This window comes from Ictidomys tridecemlineatus, chromosome 15, assembly GCF_052094955.1.
Source record: "Ictidomys tridecemlineatus isolate mIctTri1 chromosome 15, mIctTri1.hap1, whole genome shotgun sequence".
In the NCBI taxonomy this organism is placed as follows: Eukaryota; Metazoa; Chordata; class Mammalia; order Rodentia; family Sciuridae; genus Ictidomys; species Ictidomys tridecemlineatus.
Window position 1 is genome coordinate 45,190,714 of NC_135491.1, and position 17,153 is coordinate 45,207,866.

General features: G+C 47.4%; 1 protein-coding gene across 1 annotated transcript in view; it reads left to right on the plus strand.

Moving 5' to 3' along the window:
• The first annotated feature begins 6,352 nt into the window (after window positions 1-6,352).
• Cdh3 (cadherin 3) overlaps window positions 6,353-17,153 on the plus strand; it is a 46,168-nt gene continuing 35,367 nt past the window's right edge. Inside the window, exons 1-2 of the mRNA XM_078032581.1 lie at window positions 6,353-6,510; window positions 6,721-6,841. Of these exons, the coding sequence (XP_077888707.1) occupies window positions 6,463-6,510; window positions 6,721-6,841 (169 nt within the window). The 5' untranslated portion in view covers window positions 6,353-6,462. The remainder of the gene's footprint in view (window positions 6,511-6,720; window positions 6,842-17,153) is intronic.

A 17,153-nucleotide genomic window follows, 5' to 3' on the forward strand; every position in this document is an offset into this window, starting at 1 on the left:
CACTCGATAGTGGGAGAGAGACCATAAGCACAATGAGATGAACTCTTTGTGTTTGAGTGTTCTAAAAAGCTTTACAAATATGAACTCAGGACCTCTGAGGAAGGCATTTTATAGATGGGAACATTTGAAGCACATGGGGATTAGAAATCACTAGACCATGGCTGGGGATATAGCTCAATTGGTAGAGTACTTGCCTCACATGCACAAGGCCCTGGGTTCAATCCCCAGCACCAAACATGCACACACACAAAAGAAATCACCAGCCCAATGTCTCACAGTTAAGTAGAGCTGGATTCAGGATTTGAAGCTAGGCAATGTGACACCAGAGTCCTTGATCTTAATTATTGCTATTACCTCTCAAAAAAAAACTATATATGAACTAATAAACCAAGGCATGGTAAGTACTCTGAGAAAAGCAAAGTAGGGTGACAGGAGAGTGCTCTCTGTGCAGAGTGGTCAGGGAACAGCCTCTCTGAGGGGCCACATCTGAGCAGAGACCTGAAGGAAGAGAGGGAGTGAGGCAGGAGGACATGGAGGGAAAGACAATCCAGGCCCAGGGAAGAACAAGTGAAAAAACCCGACACAGGACCCCCCTGGCATTTGGGGGAAACATAGGGAGGCCAGCAGGGGAGGAGTGATGAGTCAGAGGGTGAGGGAAGGATGGGGAAAATTGTGGGAGGAGCAAGTGCAGGGCAAGAGTCTAATTTGGGGTAATCTCATCCACACCCAAGCAGGAGTTATGATATACCTCCAGAGGGTTTAGACAGGTTAAGTAACTCACCCCAGGTCACCAAGCAGTCATTTTCAGAGTTGCAATTCAAACTCAGGTCTGAGGGGCTTAACTTCAGTGCCAAGGGCATGTCCCTGTTTGGGTGCTGTAGGAGAAGTCTCCCCTAACAGCCCTGGAGCCTGAACCTGAGGAGCTTCTTAGGAGGAACAAGGTGGAGAATGAGGCAGAGGAGACACTCAGAACAAACAGTGACGGAGATTTCACAGTTGTTTAAATGTGACATACAGACAAGAAACACAAGAAACACCGGGGAGGGACAATTCTTTGGGAAAACAAAAAGAATGGAAGAGCCAGGCAGGCGCGGTGGTGCACACCTGTAATCCCTACTACTCTGGAGGCTGAGCCAGGAGGATCACAAGTTTGAGGGTAACATGGACAACTTAGTGAGACCCTGTCTTTTTTTTTTTTTTTAATTTTTTAATATTTACTTCTTAGTTTTCGGCGGACACAATATCTTTGTTTGCATGTGGTGCTGAGGATCGAACCTGGGCCACACGCATGCCAGGCGAGCGCACTACCACTTGAGCCACATCCCCAGCCCGAGACCCTGTCTTAATAAAAATAATTAGAAAGGGCTGAGGTAAAGCTCAGTGGTAGAGTACTTTCCTACCACGTGGAAGGCCCTGGGTTCAATCACCAGTACTAGAAGAAAAAAAAAAGTCTCAGCCTATGCTCTGTTAGAAAAGTCTCCCCAGGCCCCTGTGTTAAAGGCTTGGTCCCTAGGGTGGCACTATAGGAAAGTGCTGAAACCTAGTAGGAGGTCTTTAGATCATTGGGACATACCCTTGAAGGGTACTGTGTGATCCAGGCCCCACCTTCTTCCTCTCTTTGCTTCTTGGCCACAAAGTGGGTTTTGCTCTGCCTGTGTTCCCATCATGATGTGCTGCCTCCCTACAGGCCCAAAGCATCAGAGCCAATAGATCATGGATTTGAAACTCCATAAGTTGTTTATTTTAGGTATTTTGTTATAGTAACAGAAAAACTGACGAACACAGATGGGAAGGCCTTTAAGCCCAGGATTCTATTCAGATGGGAACACCTTCCACCATAAATTGACCCAGAATTGACATGCCTTGACAAAATAATATCCTCATGCCCAAAGTCTGCCCTGAACTGGTGCATGCAACCATAGCCTCCTCAACATGCCACTGTTAAGCATCTCTAAACATGCCCCCAAATGGAAATTCTGGTCTCCCCGCATCCCAAGCATGTCCTGCCTGCAATGGGATTCCAAGAAGCCAACGATTCAGGTACCCAGAGTAGCTTATTAAGGAAGTGCTCCAAAAGAAACTGGTGAATAAAAGAAAGGAGAGATCACACAGGGTATGACTGCAGACCCGGTCCCACATTGGGTAGCATCAGCCTGAGCTCATAGCACAGCTCTCGAGTGCAAGTTCCATTTCCAAGTTGCCCACCTGGAGGGGAGATAGCTGGGCTCTCACACTCCTGCGCCACTGGCTATGGACTGAAGAATTAAACTTTTGGGTACTTCCTTGCAAGGGCAAAGGGACTCCAGTAACCAGAGACCAGGCCACAGAAGAGTCACAGGGCAGGCTGTATGAACATCAGCACACAAGCCAAGAGCGAGAGCTCAGAAACCATAAAAGGGATCCCAGGGACTCTGAGCAGGGGCCCTGACAGTGCCTACTCTAGGTGTCTTCCCCATCTCAGGAAATGACATTGCCATCCTGCTGACTCCTCAGGGCCAAAACACTGGAGTCATCCCTAATCCTTCTGCCCTTCATTTACCACATCCAATCCTTCAGTCAATCAGCAATACCTTCAAATTACACCATGCTAACCATTTTAAAGTGTGCAGTTCGGTGGCACTGAGTACATTCATACTGTTAGGCTATTGTTGCCAGCATCTGTCCACAGAACTCTTTCATCTTACAAAATGAAAAATCTGTATCTGTTAAGCATTTGGTTGATCCCTTCCTCCGTTGATGGACACTTGAGTTGCCCCCACTTTTCTGCAATTACAAATACGCTGCTATGATGAACATAGAGTATCTATGTTCTCTTCAAGTATCTCTTCAAGTCCCTCTTTTTACTTCTATTGGGTAATTTATCTCCCAGAAATAGAACTGGAGGATCATATGGTAAAATTCTATTGTTTTTAAAAAAATATTTTTAGAATATTTATTTATTTATTACTGTGTAAGGGATCCACCCTAGGGCTTTGCACACACTAGGCAAGCACTCTACAACTGAGCTACATCCCCAGCCTTTTTTTTTTTTTTTTTTTTTGTGAGACAGAGTTTTGCTAAATTGCCCAGGCTGGTTGTGAATTGGCATTCCTCCTACCTCAGGCTCTCAAGTAGCTGGTATTACAGGCGTGTTCTACCATGTCTGGTTCTGATTTTCCTCTTCTTCTTCTTTTTTTTTTTTTTTATCTTTTTTTTTCTTATCTCCTTCACAATGACAAATTCAAGCCAAGCCATTCCATCATTTACCCAGATGTTTGAAAGAAAGCCCAACAGACTTCTGCCCTGGTCCCCAGAAGTCTATTCTCAACAGCACTCCTCCACTCAAAACCAACAGAGGCTTCCTCCTTTCTCAAAGTACAAGCCAAAGTTACAATGATCTGTGGGGCTCTACAAGATTTGGTTCTTATCCTCCCAAGCCCTCTGACTCATTTCCTACTTGCTCACTCTACTCCAGCCGCAGTAGCTTTTTTTGCTGTTCCTTGTAATCTGCTGCCCCAGGCATTTTGCCACATTTTCTCTGCCTGGAATACTTTCCCTCCAAGTGCTTAGTTGGGGCTTGTTCCATGGCTTGCCTGGAGTCCTTGTTCAAACGTCCTTGTTTTGGCTAGACCTCTGGGCTTTCTTGTTTGCTCCCTGAATCCCATCCACTAGAATATTTGGTGGCAAAGGTGAGACTGTGGCTCAGTCGTACAACACTTGTCTGACAGGTGCAAGCCCCTGGGTTCCACACCACAAAAAAGAGAGGAGGAGGAGGAGGAAGAAGAAGGTAAAAGAAAGAAAAAGAGAAAGAAAGCCTTGGGAGAATGACCTCTCAGACTCCATCACCTGCCTTTCTTGCCCTCAAGTTTCTGGTTGATTTTGGTGGATTCACACCAGGAGAAGAGCAAGAGGAGAGAGATGCTGGGTGTTTTTTCCCTGCATCTCCTGCTCTGGGCAGTAGAGATGTCTTTCTCCACCATAGCTGCCTTCAAGAGGGGGTTCCCATGCTCCAACTACCTCTGCTGGATCCTTGAACTTCTAATACCACTTCTAATTCCTCCCCCCACTTTTTTTTTAAGAGGAGCCTGACTGTTTTGCCCAGGCTGAACCCTGCCATTCCTCTGGCCCTTTCAAGAGGACTTGAACTCCCCAAACAGAATTCTGTTTCCTGCAAGACCCTCCCGGCAACACCTGCTGCATGGCTTTATTTTCTGCTTTCAGCCCTACCTCCTACTGGTGAACCCGCACTTCTCATTCTGTTTTTGTTCTTCTACACAGTACATATTACCTCCTAACCTATTCCATATTTACTTATTTGTTTACATCCCTCTACACTCTGGGATGGAAAGACCAAGGGTGCAAGGACGTGTGTATTGTTCGCTAATGCATCCCCAGGGCTTGACACCCAGCAGGCTGTCAGCAAATTTAACTGAAATTCAGAATAGACATTCATTCAGTTAAATGAATAAATGTGAATGAACGACCGACTAGGGGAGCTACGGAGAAGATGGCGGTGTGGTCCCAGTGGCAGGCTCCAATGCTTACTCTCAATTTCTCCCCTCCTCTCCCTGCCTGCTCCCCCACCCTGCGCGCCGGGAATGCTGAGTGCCCTGGAAGGAGGCGGAAATGAGCGCGCACTACAGCCCTCCAGCCGGGTGTTTACTTAATTAGGACCTGTATCCCGAGGCTCGTTTGTGTTTAACTGTCCGCCTAATGGCCTCGCCTGGCTCCGGGCGGGCGCGATGGAACCTGCGAGGTGAGGATAGCTGGGCCTGCGCCATCGCTAAGCGTCTGCTCCCCTTGGACTTGGAAAGCGCCCCCATACGGAGAGCGGGATTAGAGAGGCGCAGAATTCTTCCAGCCCAGAGAGAAACGGCTGGCGAGGCGGAGGAGGCCAAATGAGCCGGATCCTAGAATACCAGGCAACATTGGGCTCTCGCTCCCTGCCAGGTACTGAGCTTAGTGTTTTAAACCTGTTAATTTCCTAGTGCAAACCTTTAGAGGGTAGCTGTTATAAGGCATCACGACATTATTACAATGGAGTAATAGCTCCACTGACAGATGGAGAACTGAGTTACAGCACTAGTAAGTGGTGGGGCCATGGTTCGAACCCAGACAGTGTGGGCACAGAGCCAAGGTCAGGCAAGAGAGAGGAAGGACTCCTCTCGGTCTACCTCTTGGCCAGAGGCCTGTGAAAAGGACGGGTAGGTTACCAAGTTAGTCCTTGAAGGCCAGAGAATCTATAATTGTACTGCCCAGTCCCCTCCTCAAACCCTTAAATTTGAGTGGGGTGCATGGGGATGAAGAAGCATCATCTTGGGGTTCTCAAGGGAGCAGGGGAGGGGAGGGAGGTTCAAGGAACTAGGGTGTGAGACTAGTCGGGAAAGCTTGTCTCACTGGGGAAAGGACATGTGGAGTGACTGAGCCTCAGAATCCTTTCTATGCCCAGAACCCACTTGAGTGCGTCGAAGAGGAAAGCCCTTCGTGTCTAACGTAGTGGAAAGAGTAACGTAGAGGAACGAGTCCCAGCTGCTCCATTTATCTCCCAGCAAGAGTGTAGGAGAGATCTTTGAAGAGAGAAATCACTGCACAACAAACAGTTTTTACTAGATTATGTCCAGTATTTCAGACCAATAAAAACTGCGTTTAAAAATTTACGTTTTACATAAAATTGAGAAAGCACTATTTATATTAGGGTGATGTTGCTGGAGATGGTGGGTCAATCACCAATAACCAGCCTCTCGCCCTTTGGTACTACTAGGGCTTCCAGACTCTGGGGCTTTTTCTCCCAGCCTCCATTTGTATATCTGTAAAACGGAAGTAAAGATTCTCCTGCAAGTAGAATCAGATTCGGTAACGTGGTCCCTGGGGACCTCACCACCAATTTTAAACCCCAAGTCCTCCCGGTTGCGGGGGGGCGGGGCGGAGGGGAAGTCAGGGGAAGTGGAGAAAAAGGGAGAGGGCAACCTCCACTGTAGCCGGGTGTGGGGGACACACCCGGCCTCCATCAAAGCTTTGGATAACTGTGCGCCTCCGGGTGCATGAATGAGGAGCCTCTGTTTCCAGTAGTGTTCAGATGTGTCTCTACTTTTTTTTTTTTTCCGCTGTTGCCGCAAGGCAAAGAACCGTTTGTCTTCTGATGCTGCGGAGGTTGAGGAATGGAGTGGGTTTTCTTTTTTCCCTTCGAATCCAGGACCTGCGAGACTGAAGAGTCCCTGCAGGAAAAGCCCCTAAAAAGCTGAAGAACTCTGGGGGTCACCAGGGACGACAAGAGGGGCTTCGCGAGTGCCTTCAGCACGCCGGCTTCGGCCCCACCTGCGAGGGGGCGGGAACTTGTGACGCTGGACCAATCAGCGCCTACCTGCGCTCACCTGGCCTCCTCCCGCCGGCTCCCCAGAGTCGCGGCGCTCAAAGCGGCTCTGAGAGTAACGTTGAGCACAGTTCTGCTGTCGCGGCAGCTTCTTCATCCTTCTCTCTCCAACCATGGGGTTCCTTAGTGGGCCTCTTGCGTCCCTCTTCCTACTACTCCAGGTACTCCTGTGCCTTGCCCTCGCCCTAGTCGGGACTGCTCCCTGGAGGGCGGGCGGGGTCTGGACACCACAGCGGCGTCGGCAGATGGCCCGGGCTTGGCTCCTTGGGGCCAAAGTAGTCCTGGATACCGGGTAAGGACTCCTCGGAATAGGGTATGCAGGTCCGAGCACGCAGTGACCCAGCCTCCCTCTTTCCCCCCTCTGCCTTCAGGCACAGGTTTGCTGGCTGCCGTGCGCGGCCTCGGAGCCGTGCCGGGTGGGCTTCGGGGAGTCTGAAGTGCCCTTGGAGGTAGGAGGCGAGGAGCCAGAGCCCAGCCAGGCGATGAGAAAAGGTAAGACACCGCCCCACCCCCCCATCCTGCTCTTGTTGAAACTCGGTGCGGGGAACCACACGTGGTTTGCTGCGTTGTGATCTAGCACGTTGTGTTCAGGGTAGAGTAGGGGACTTCTGGCTCCTACTCAGAATCGGGAAAGACACAGAAAGCCATTTGGAGTTTGGGATGGGAGTAAATGTCTAACGGAAAAGGCTGGACAGCGTAGCGCCCTCTAACGTCCAGCTCCTCCTGGCCCCGCAGCCACTGCGTGCCTTGACCCCTTGATGCCTCGCGGCTGATCCCCCTCACCCAGCCCCGACGTGGAAAGCTCTCCCCGACTGGCCTCAGCAGAGGAATGCGCCGTCCACATTCCTCCCCAACCCCCGCGCAGGTGTGGGGATGAGCCGTGCCCCGGGCAGCCCCCTTCGCCCCTCTAGGGCCCCCTTTGTGAACCGTGCTTTGTGTCTCCGACAGACAGACGGGGTCTGTTTCTCTTCTCCGCGCTCCCCTCCCCCGTCCCCCTTCTTCCCGGGCAGCTGGAATGCACTCTTAACCCTGCCCTTCCCGGAGGGCCAGCGTGCCTGCAAACGGCCTGGCACACCTGGGCTGAAGCTACCACGCACAAAGGATACCCGCATCCCCCAAAGTCTTGGTAGTGGGATGCTAGATCACTTGTGCAGGAGGAGAGTAGTGTCCCAAGCCAGCGGCCTTGGGCTATGGAGACAGCGGAATAGAGATCAAAGCACATTTTTGATCTTCTATTACTATTCTCCTCCTGCCCTCAAAAACTTGAGTGGGGGGTCACTTTGGTGCGGAGAACAAGTGTGTCATGAGACCCAAGCAGCTGCCAACTGGTGGGAGGTTCTTTCCCTCCAAGTGGAGAAGACAATGGGGGTTTCTCCCTGGGATCAAACCCAAGTTCTTAAACAGGGGTGTAACCCAGGATTCTTGGGTGGAGTTCCAGAGAACTTGCCTGTGCATTTCTCTGAGGAGGGATTTATACTTTACTTGGCTTTCAAAATATTAAGTACCACTGGCTCCTCGTATTTTCCTAGTACTTTCATCAGTGTGCTCCTTAACTTAGGTACAAGTGCCCATTGCTTAAATGTGGGGTGTCAGTGCTGGGAGACCAATGGCTCTCCTTTGTTTCTGCAAAAGAGGATGGAGTGTCCTTGGGTCTGTAAAAGGCTTAAAAGAAAAGAAAAGAGAAAAGAAAAAAAAATCTTTTCCCAAATAACTCTGCACGTTGACAAAACAATTAACGGCCAGGCTCCTAAATCCTTGGCTGTAGGGAGCCGAGTAGAGACATTAAGAGGCCATGCCTCATAAACTTTAAATTCTTGCACATGAGTTTATTACTGGCTGGCTAACAAACTGCAACTGAGCCAACCTGTAAAAATGTTAACTCGGGCAGGGCCCCAAATCCAATTCCGGCTCCCTGAGGAAGCTTTATTGCTACCCAGACCTGTGCCAAATCCACACCCCTCCCCCCCTCCATTGTCAAGTTCTCTGCTCTAGTCTGAAAGCAGGCTATGGTTTTGAGTGTTGTCAGTGCCTTATCTTTTTTACTGAAGCAAGAAATATCAGATTAGCCGTCACTTCACCAGGCTTGGGGTTGCTGGGGGGAAGCAGTGATCAAGTTTTCCATTTCATGGTTGAGTTGGCCAGTGCTTCCCAGTGACGTAAGGCATTCTAAACCTTTTGAGGAGATTCAGCTTTCTCGGATGTCTGGTTTATGATTGTGAAAATGGTGGGCTTGTGACAGGAACACACCTGGGTTTAAAAACAAAGCGTGGGTTAATGCGCTTGGCTCACCTTGCCTCTCTGCTAATATGACTGGTTCTTGGGGCAGGCTTCCCATGAAATGGGCTATCACATTGTCTTTAAAGGCAACTTTCTAGGCCCAACTGGCCTCTATAAGTTGACATTTCCCAAGCCAGGTGCAGTGATGTGCACTTATAAATCCCACCTACTTGGGAAGCTAAGGTAGGAGGATCCCTCAAGTCCACAAGTTCAGAGGCAGCCAGGACAACATGAAACTATCATCTCTCTCTCTCTTTTTTTTTTTTTTTGGTACCAGGGATTGAACCCAGGGCACTTCAACCCTGAGCTGCATAAGTTTATATTTTATTTTGAGACAGGATCTTGCTAGGTTACTTAGGACCTCACTAAATTGATGATGCTGGCTTTGAATTCGAAATCCTTCTGCCTCACTCAACCTCTTGAGTTGCTGGGGTTATAGGAATGTGCCACCGGTGCCCAGTGAGACTCCCATCTCTTAAAAAGTAAATATAATTAAAAATTTAAACTCAAATAGAGAGTCCCCAACAAAAACTATGGATATTTCCCCCCCCTGGTCTTCAGTGACCAATACACCCACCCCACTGCCATACTCTTAAAACAGGCATTCTAGTCTGAATTCAGCCAGTTGAAAGGGTTATCCTGCAGGCACATACAAACTCTCAAGATTGGCCAAGCTGACAACAGTTTTCATATTGCTAAGAAACAGTTGCCCCTGTTGTTTGCCCCTGGGTTATGAATATTACGGGTGTCTATGAAGTTGAGCTCAAAGAAATTATCTGATATAATTAATGCCTTGTTTGCATGTGTTTCTTCCCCTTCAAAGTCCTTCTACAACTCTGAGCTTGCTTTATCCTCCTAACATTCTCTTGAAGCAGGAAAGGTAAATATTAAGTAACTTGAGCTCTTAATCTCAGAGTTGGAACTTCAGAAACTCTGAAGCCCAGCCCTGCAGAGGTTTTAAAGGTGGGGAAACAGAGGCACAAATGATGGATTCAGTTCTCCAGGCTGAACAGCTCGCAGATTTTTTTGGAGGCTCCCAGGCATGGCTTTTACCTCTTGGTATGTGTCTAGGACATGGTACTTAATAGGATGCCCAGGAGGTATTTGCACAAATCATGATGATCTTATGAAGCTCAGCCCATTTTACAGAAGAAATCTAACTGGTTGTGGTTTCACCAAAGTCATTGTTGTGGGGACCAGTGGGGATTTAAATGAAAGTTTCTGATTCCTGAGTTCCTGGCTTTTTTTTTTTTTTTTTTTTAATACTAGAAAGTAGGAAGTGGATGGAATGAAGTGGAATGCTGGAATCCTGAGTCCCACAGCCACCAATAATAACCCCTAGACATTTCTTCCTTTCTGTTATAGGGTTTTCCAAAAACATTTCTGTAGAGGGAGCTGGCTTGGATACAGTCTCTGAGGCTCCCAGTGTGGGGGCATGACTAGACCAAGAGTAAGAGATTAATCTGGAGAAATAGAGCAGGAATGTTCCCGTACCCTGACCCCTACAAGTCTAGGTTCCACAGGTCTTCAGGTGTGGTCTGGAAGCAAAGACAGAGAGGTGGGAGGTGGGAACTTGCCTGGGATTCAGGTAGTGATTAGGAGTGAGGGACCTATGGTGATCTCTCCATCCTTAACCGTGAGCTATTGAGAGAAGTAGCTTAATGACATAGTGATCCAGGACATCAGCGTGACCCCTCAGCAGGTTCAATGAATCCTCAGTCAGCCTTTGGGTATGATGGAAACCTAACCATAGGGAATGTCAAAGTTCAATAATGAACCTGAGCATAAGTTAATTTGAAGGTGATTATTTTGGTGTTTGGTATAAAATTGCTTTTCAGTTCAGAGCCCCTACTCTGGGCTCTGCCGTTTTCATTCTTTCAGTAAACATTTATTTAGCCTCTGTGATTACAGGCACTCTTCTAGAACTGTGTCTAAAGCAATGAACCAAACAAAGCCCTTGCTCTTGGGGAACTTACAGTCTAATGTTAGTTATTTTCTGTGTTTATGGCTATCTTGAAAAGCAGCTGGTGATAACTTCCCCTTAGCTGTGAAATGGGGTCACTGGAGCAATCGGCAGTAAGGACAGGTTTTAAATCCCGGTTGGCTGCCTCCACAGTCTCTGAGGAATGAAGGTTGGGGAACTGGGCCTTTGAGCCCAGCTGGCTGCCTTCCTGGCTCTGCAGCAGAGTAGGGTTAATTGTGGAAGACACCGTGCTGCATCGCCATCAGTTGTGCCTGGGGAGCAGGTCTCAAACCTCTAGTCTCCCTTCAGCCTCCTCACATGGCACTCTGTTCCTAGGCTACCGTGCAGGTGTCCTCTCCTTCCTGCTTCGTCAGGAAGGCCTTGTTCATAATGAGCAAGGAGTTCCTGAGGCTGCAAACTATCGCTCTGCAAAGCATTTTGAGGATGACGGGAAGAGAGAGAGAGAAGGACACAAAACAGCATTGCCAGTCTCTCAGATGCCCCTTCCCTCCAGCTAGCCACCATTCTTCTTTTTGTGTGTGTGGCAAGGACGTAGGTACTAGAGACTGAACCAAGGAGTGCTACCATTGACTATGCCCCCAGTCCTTTTTAAAAAATTTGAGATGGGGTCTCACTAAGTGGCTGAGTCCGGCCTTAAACTTGGAATCCTCCTAACTAAGCCTCCCAAGTTGCTGGCATTATAGGGCTGTGCCACCGCACCCACTTCAAACACCATAGATTAATTTGCCTGTATTTGAATTTTACGTAAGAATCATACATTATATTCTCTTGGATCTGGCTTCTTTCACTACACATTGTGAGATTCCTGCATAATTCTGGGTACAGTTGTAGTTGCTTCTCACTGTTCAGTAGTATCCTACTATTTGACCATGTGTGTGTTCTGTTGATGGACATGGGAGTAATGTTTTTGACTATTACTAATAGTGCTCCATCAACTTTTTTTAAAAAGTTTTTTTTAGTTGAAGATGGACATAATACCTTTTTAAATTTTTATTTATTTATTTTTATGTGGTGCTGAGGACCAAACCCAGTGCCTCACACCTGCTAGGCGAGTGCTCTACCACTGAGCTATAGCCCCAGCGCTCCATCAATTTTTTTCTCTTATTTATTGTTGGTGGTGCTGGGAATCAAACCCAGATCCTTACCTATGCTAGGCAGGCACTCTACCACTGAGCTATAACCCCAGCCTTTTTTTTTTTTTTTCCTCTAGACAGCTAAGTTGCTGAGGCTGGCTGTGAACTTACAATCTCTCTGCCTTGGCCTCATGACTAACTGGGATTGCAGGTGTGCACTATATCTGAACGTACACGTCTTTTGATGAAACTATGTACCCGTATCTGTTAGGTATACACCAAGGAGCATAATCGCTGGGTTAAATGAGGGTTGCCTGAGGATCCCAGCACTGTGGTCTTGCCCTGAAATGTCAGCTTTTCTCTGTCCTGCAGTAGCTGGATCTCTTCTGGATTCTCCAGCCCCAACAAGTCTTCTTACCAGATCCACCCTTTCTGGACTCCTGTGTCTCATCTGGTCCTATGTTCAAGGACACAGGTCTTCATTATTTACTTGTTCCTTTGTGTTGGAGGAGAGTATTTTCCCATTATTTGCCCTGAAACTAATGCTTGTTTCTTTACCCCAAAGTAGGAAGGAAATCTGGAAAGGGCCGTGAATTTCTTAGGTGAAAACATCTTCCTGGGTGAGATTTTAATCCTCGCCAGTGTGGAGGAGGGCAGCAGCTTACTCATTTGGCCAGTATGGTCAAGTTCAGCTCCTCCCTTATTATAGAGAAGTGAAGTGTCTGAGATCCAAGGCCAAGTTGAAAGGGTCATTCAGCCAACAAGTGTCTGCATATCTCCTGGGTGCTAGGTATTCAGAGGTAAGCAAGGCTCACTACTCTTGGCCTCCGTGAGCTCCCGATTAGAGGAAACAAGTTTTCTTCAGGCAATTTTTTTTTTCTTTTTCTTTTTGTTTTGTTTTCTTCTGGGCATTGAACCCAGGTCCTTGTGCATGCTAGGCAAACTCTCTACCACTGAGCTACATCCCCAGCCCACAAGACAACTTTAATAATGAATCCTTCATTCAACAACTCTTTAATTGAATGCCTACTAAGTGTCAGGTATTGTTCTAAGTCCTGGGTATATATTAGTGAACAAAATGTCCAAAATCCTCCACTTATGTGCTTGTGGAGAGTCAGATAAAATAATTACTGGCATGTGTGATGTGTATGAGAAATATATTGAATGGGGGATGAAAAGGGAATAGTATAAAATCCACTAGCAAGGGTTGCTGACATGTTTTTTGAGAGACCTATAGGAAGTGATGTCTGAATTGGAGCTGAGGAAGAGCTGGGGCAGTAGAGGCGGCTGGGAACGTGCTGGCAGGGGAACAGCAAGCAGAATAGATTCCAGGAACTTAAATCATTTAATCTGGCTGAACCATAGAGCGTAAGGTGGGGGGAGCCAATGAGCAGCAGACAGTGTGGAGGCAGCTTGAATTGTCTCACCCCTCAACAGAGGTAGCACCGCAAAACTTGGGAAAGGCAGGAGAGACATTTGAAGCCTCTGTTGTAGCCCCATGGAGGCCAGTATTCCCAAAATCTCTTCTGAACCAGGACACTGGGTCTCACCTCCAGCATCCTCTCCCTTGACGGTTTGCAGACTGGAGGATGCAATTGACTGTTGACTTACCTGCTCATTTCATTTAGTTACCCAGCATCACCAGCACAGGCAGCAGAGCTGGCTTGCAAGGGCTGACAAAATATCAACCTAAATACCATTTATTGAGAGCTTACTGCATTCCAGAATCACACTATGTACTTTATGTAATAAGCCCCTTTAATCCTCCTGAAAGCGTCCTGGGGTGGGCAGAATTGGCCCCATTTAACTGAATTGGAAACCTTGGCTTGTAATTTTGTAATTTAGCCATGGTCACCCACCTAGTAAGTTGTGGAGACAGGCTTTGAACCCAGGTCTGACCCCCTAAGTGTGAGCTACCAATCATCTGGGAATCTTTGTGGGAGTAGGAAAAAGATTGTGAACCCCAGCCAAACTAGAGGAAGATGGGAAATAGTTAACTTCTGACCCAAGAGCTTTGAATTCCTGTTCCCTCCCAAGGCCTCTGTTAATCACCAGAAGCTGGAGTGGTGGGGGCCCTTCTGTCCAGTGAGCTCTGGCCTCCCTTTTAGGATGGGGGGAGTAGGGAGGGTTCAGATACCAGGCCCCATATCACTCACACCGACAGCTCTCTGCAGACTCTGCTTCTGTTTGTTCCTCTTCTGTCTTTCCTCACCCGCCCCACCCCCAAACCTGGCTCTGAGTCCAGGAGCTCTAAGGTCTCTGTCCTGCTTTCTCCCCTCCCCCAGCCAAATCCTGCACCTCTGCCCCCCCCCCCCATTCTGGGTTACCTGGAGTGTCAGTAGTCTGCAGACTCCCCCAGCTACTGAAATCCCTGCAGGCTGCAGCTGCCCTGGTCCTGCTGAACTTTGGGAAGCTGGGGTCCTGCTGCTTGGGCAGTGCCTGACCCTCAGGAAGCAAGCCCAGTGGACAGATGCCTTTCCCCCTCCATGCCATCTTTGAACTCACAACTCTGAGTCTGTCACAGTCTAACATCTGAAGAGAGGGCTCAGAGCCAGGGCCACACAGAAAGGAGGTGGGAGGGATGGTGGGCTGCTGCTTCCCTCATGAGGCCATACAGAGCCCTAGGAAGGACAGATCTGTTTTCTGGTAGGACTCTGGTGACTTAGGGGTTAAGTGGAGTGACTGGAGCTAAGAAGGTGCAGTTCCAGCCTCTTCTCTTGCTCCTTCATCTCAGTAACCCCACTTTTGCTGATTTAAGACTACGCAAGAGGGCTGCAAGTGTAGCTCTCTGGTATCAGTGGTAGAGCATGTGTTCAGCGTGCACCAGGCCTTGTGTTCAAGCCCCATCACCAAAAAAAAAAAAAAAGGACCAGCTAAGATTAGTTTGGAATTATGTTTCTATTACCAAGAAACCTTGAAAACCTGTATTGAATACTTGGGAAAGTAGGTTTACTTTGCCCAGGGTTCAGACCTGTGGGTCTCACATTTGCTTCAGGAAGTCTCTGATCCCCTGGAATTTGTTGTTTACAGGAAAACTCTCCCTTTTTTCTAGGAAGATTCCTCCCCCAAAATTTGAGGTCTGTGGCAAGGCAAGGACCAGTCATTCTATAGATAAGCAGGAACTACCATCCAGAGAAATGGTTCCCACCTGGTCCATTCAGAAATTCTTCAGACTCTTATCAAACCCAGCAGCAGGGACAGGACTATGGTGTGCGTCTGGGCACTGGTAAAGGAAAAGGGGATTGATTGTAGGCCTGGCTTCTCACCCCAAACTGTGTGACCAGAGGCAAGTGACTGTGAGTCCCAACCTCCAGCCTTGAGGCTTTAACTGTCCTGTGTGGGAAATGCCTCCAAGGCCCTGGAGTTCTAAGGAGGTGGGGCTCTGCTCGCAATGGGCCCAGGTAGAGGACAGCTAAGGCTGGCAGCTTGCTGAGCTACCTCTGCCCAGCGAGCCCCATCTTGTCATAGCTTCAGGCAGGGGGAAATAGCTACTGAGGGCTCTCCCCAAGCAAGCCAGTACAGGACTCCAGGCCTGCATCCTGCCCTCTCCCTGTGGAGTCACTTCAGCCAGTACTTCCCACTAGGCCTTCAGACCTGCTGTTTTCTTGTCTTTTATGGTCTTTTTCTGCTTCCAGAATTCTCCTGAATTCCCCAGCTAGGACTCAACCCCATTCCCATTGGCTTAGCCCTGCCTTTGGCTTCTGAGTCAATAACAAGTTTAGCTGATGATCAAAATTTCCCAGGGCTTTTTATTTATTTTTTTATCACTCCACCCCCATATATATTATTTTATATTGTTTGTGCAGATCTGATTGGTTGGAATTTTTAATTAATCCATAAAATATGTTCATTGAAAAGACAAAGTTTTTGCAGTAAAATATGTGGCACTTACTATGTGACAGGTACCGTTCTCGGCATTATACATGTATTTAATTCATGTTGTATGTATATAATTATGCTCATTTAAGTTTTTAACATCCCCTGGGAGAATTACAGATGAGGAAACTGAGATCCAAACCCTACACGAGATCATACAGCTAACTGAGTGAGTAGTAGAGTTTGGGTTCAAATCTCAGTAGTCTGAGCTGAAATCACTGGATCCTGCTGCCTGTTCATAGAAGCAAATCGGAAATAAACACATAATGGTTCTTCTCTGTTGAGAGCCACAGTCAGGTCGGAATGACACCTAGCATTTTTCCAGAGGGAATGGTTGAAAGGTGATGCCAGCGAGCCATTAAGATGATGACTGAGTTAACCTGTATATAATTGCTGTGACTGGATGATGCTAAATTGAAACAGGTGTGTATTGACTTGTATATGGTCCCTGCTCCACCAATAGGGCGGCTCAGGGAATAGGGCTGCTCTTGCTTCTTTGTGGCGGCTCTGTGGCTGCCCTGCTCTGTGGCTGCTGGGTAATTTGTGCCCAGCCAGACTGCAGCACTTCTCTTTTCCCATTCTGTTCCCTAAGGGCAAGGACAGTTAATGGTTTAATGTGAATCCTTCTAGACCTTTTTCTGTGCAAAAGACTTAAGTATGCATACAAGGTTTGTAAAAGCAATTGGACTAAGTCTTACTTACAAATATTATTCTATAACTTGTTTGGGGAGGTGGGGTGGAGAGGTAGTTATGGGGTTGGGGGACATTCTACCGCTGAGTTATAATCCTGGCCCTTCTTGTTTTATTTTGAGATAGGGTCTTGCTGAGTTTCAAAGGCTGGCCTTGAACTTATGATCCTCCTGCCTCAGCCTCTGGAGTAGCTGGGATTGTAAGTGTGCACCATCATGCCGTGGTACAACTTGCTTTGTGTGTGTGTGTGTGTGTGTGTGTGTGTGTGTGTGTGTGTGATGCTGGGGATAGAACCAGGACCTTGTGCATGTAACACAAGCACTCTACCAACTGGGCACAACTTTCTTTTTTAACTTATTCAAAGGCATCTTTCTAAACTGTGCAATACAAATCTATCTTGGTTTTAACCACTCCACAGTCTTCTATATGGTGAATGGACCATTATATATTTGGCCAGTCCTCTATTTTTATCTTTTACAGATGTGGTGGTAGGGAGGAGTTAGCACAAAAATTGGGAAGTGTTTGGATTTTTAGAAATCCAACTATCGAGACTTACCTTATTAGGAAAGACTGTCATAGAAAGAAGATGGAGTGAATTGTGCATCTTAACCTCGTCCAGATAAATTGAGCTTTTCTGGTTGAACAATGCCCTTAAACAGACTGTGCTGTGAGCTTCAGATAAGGTAACTATTTCATTAAAAATCATTAGTTTTCACAGCAACCATTGTTTTATGACTTAATTATCTGCATAATGTTTCAAAAGCTTTTGAAATCACCAAAAAAGATTTGAATTTTTTAAAATTGCATTACTACAAGTAAACTACCAAGGTTATTATATTGGTTTGAAAACATGGCATTTAGACAGAACAAAAATGCATTTTTTTTTCTTCTCAAGTTTTTCTTA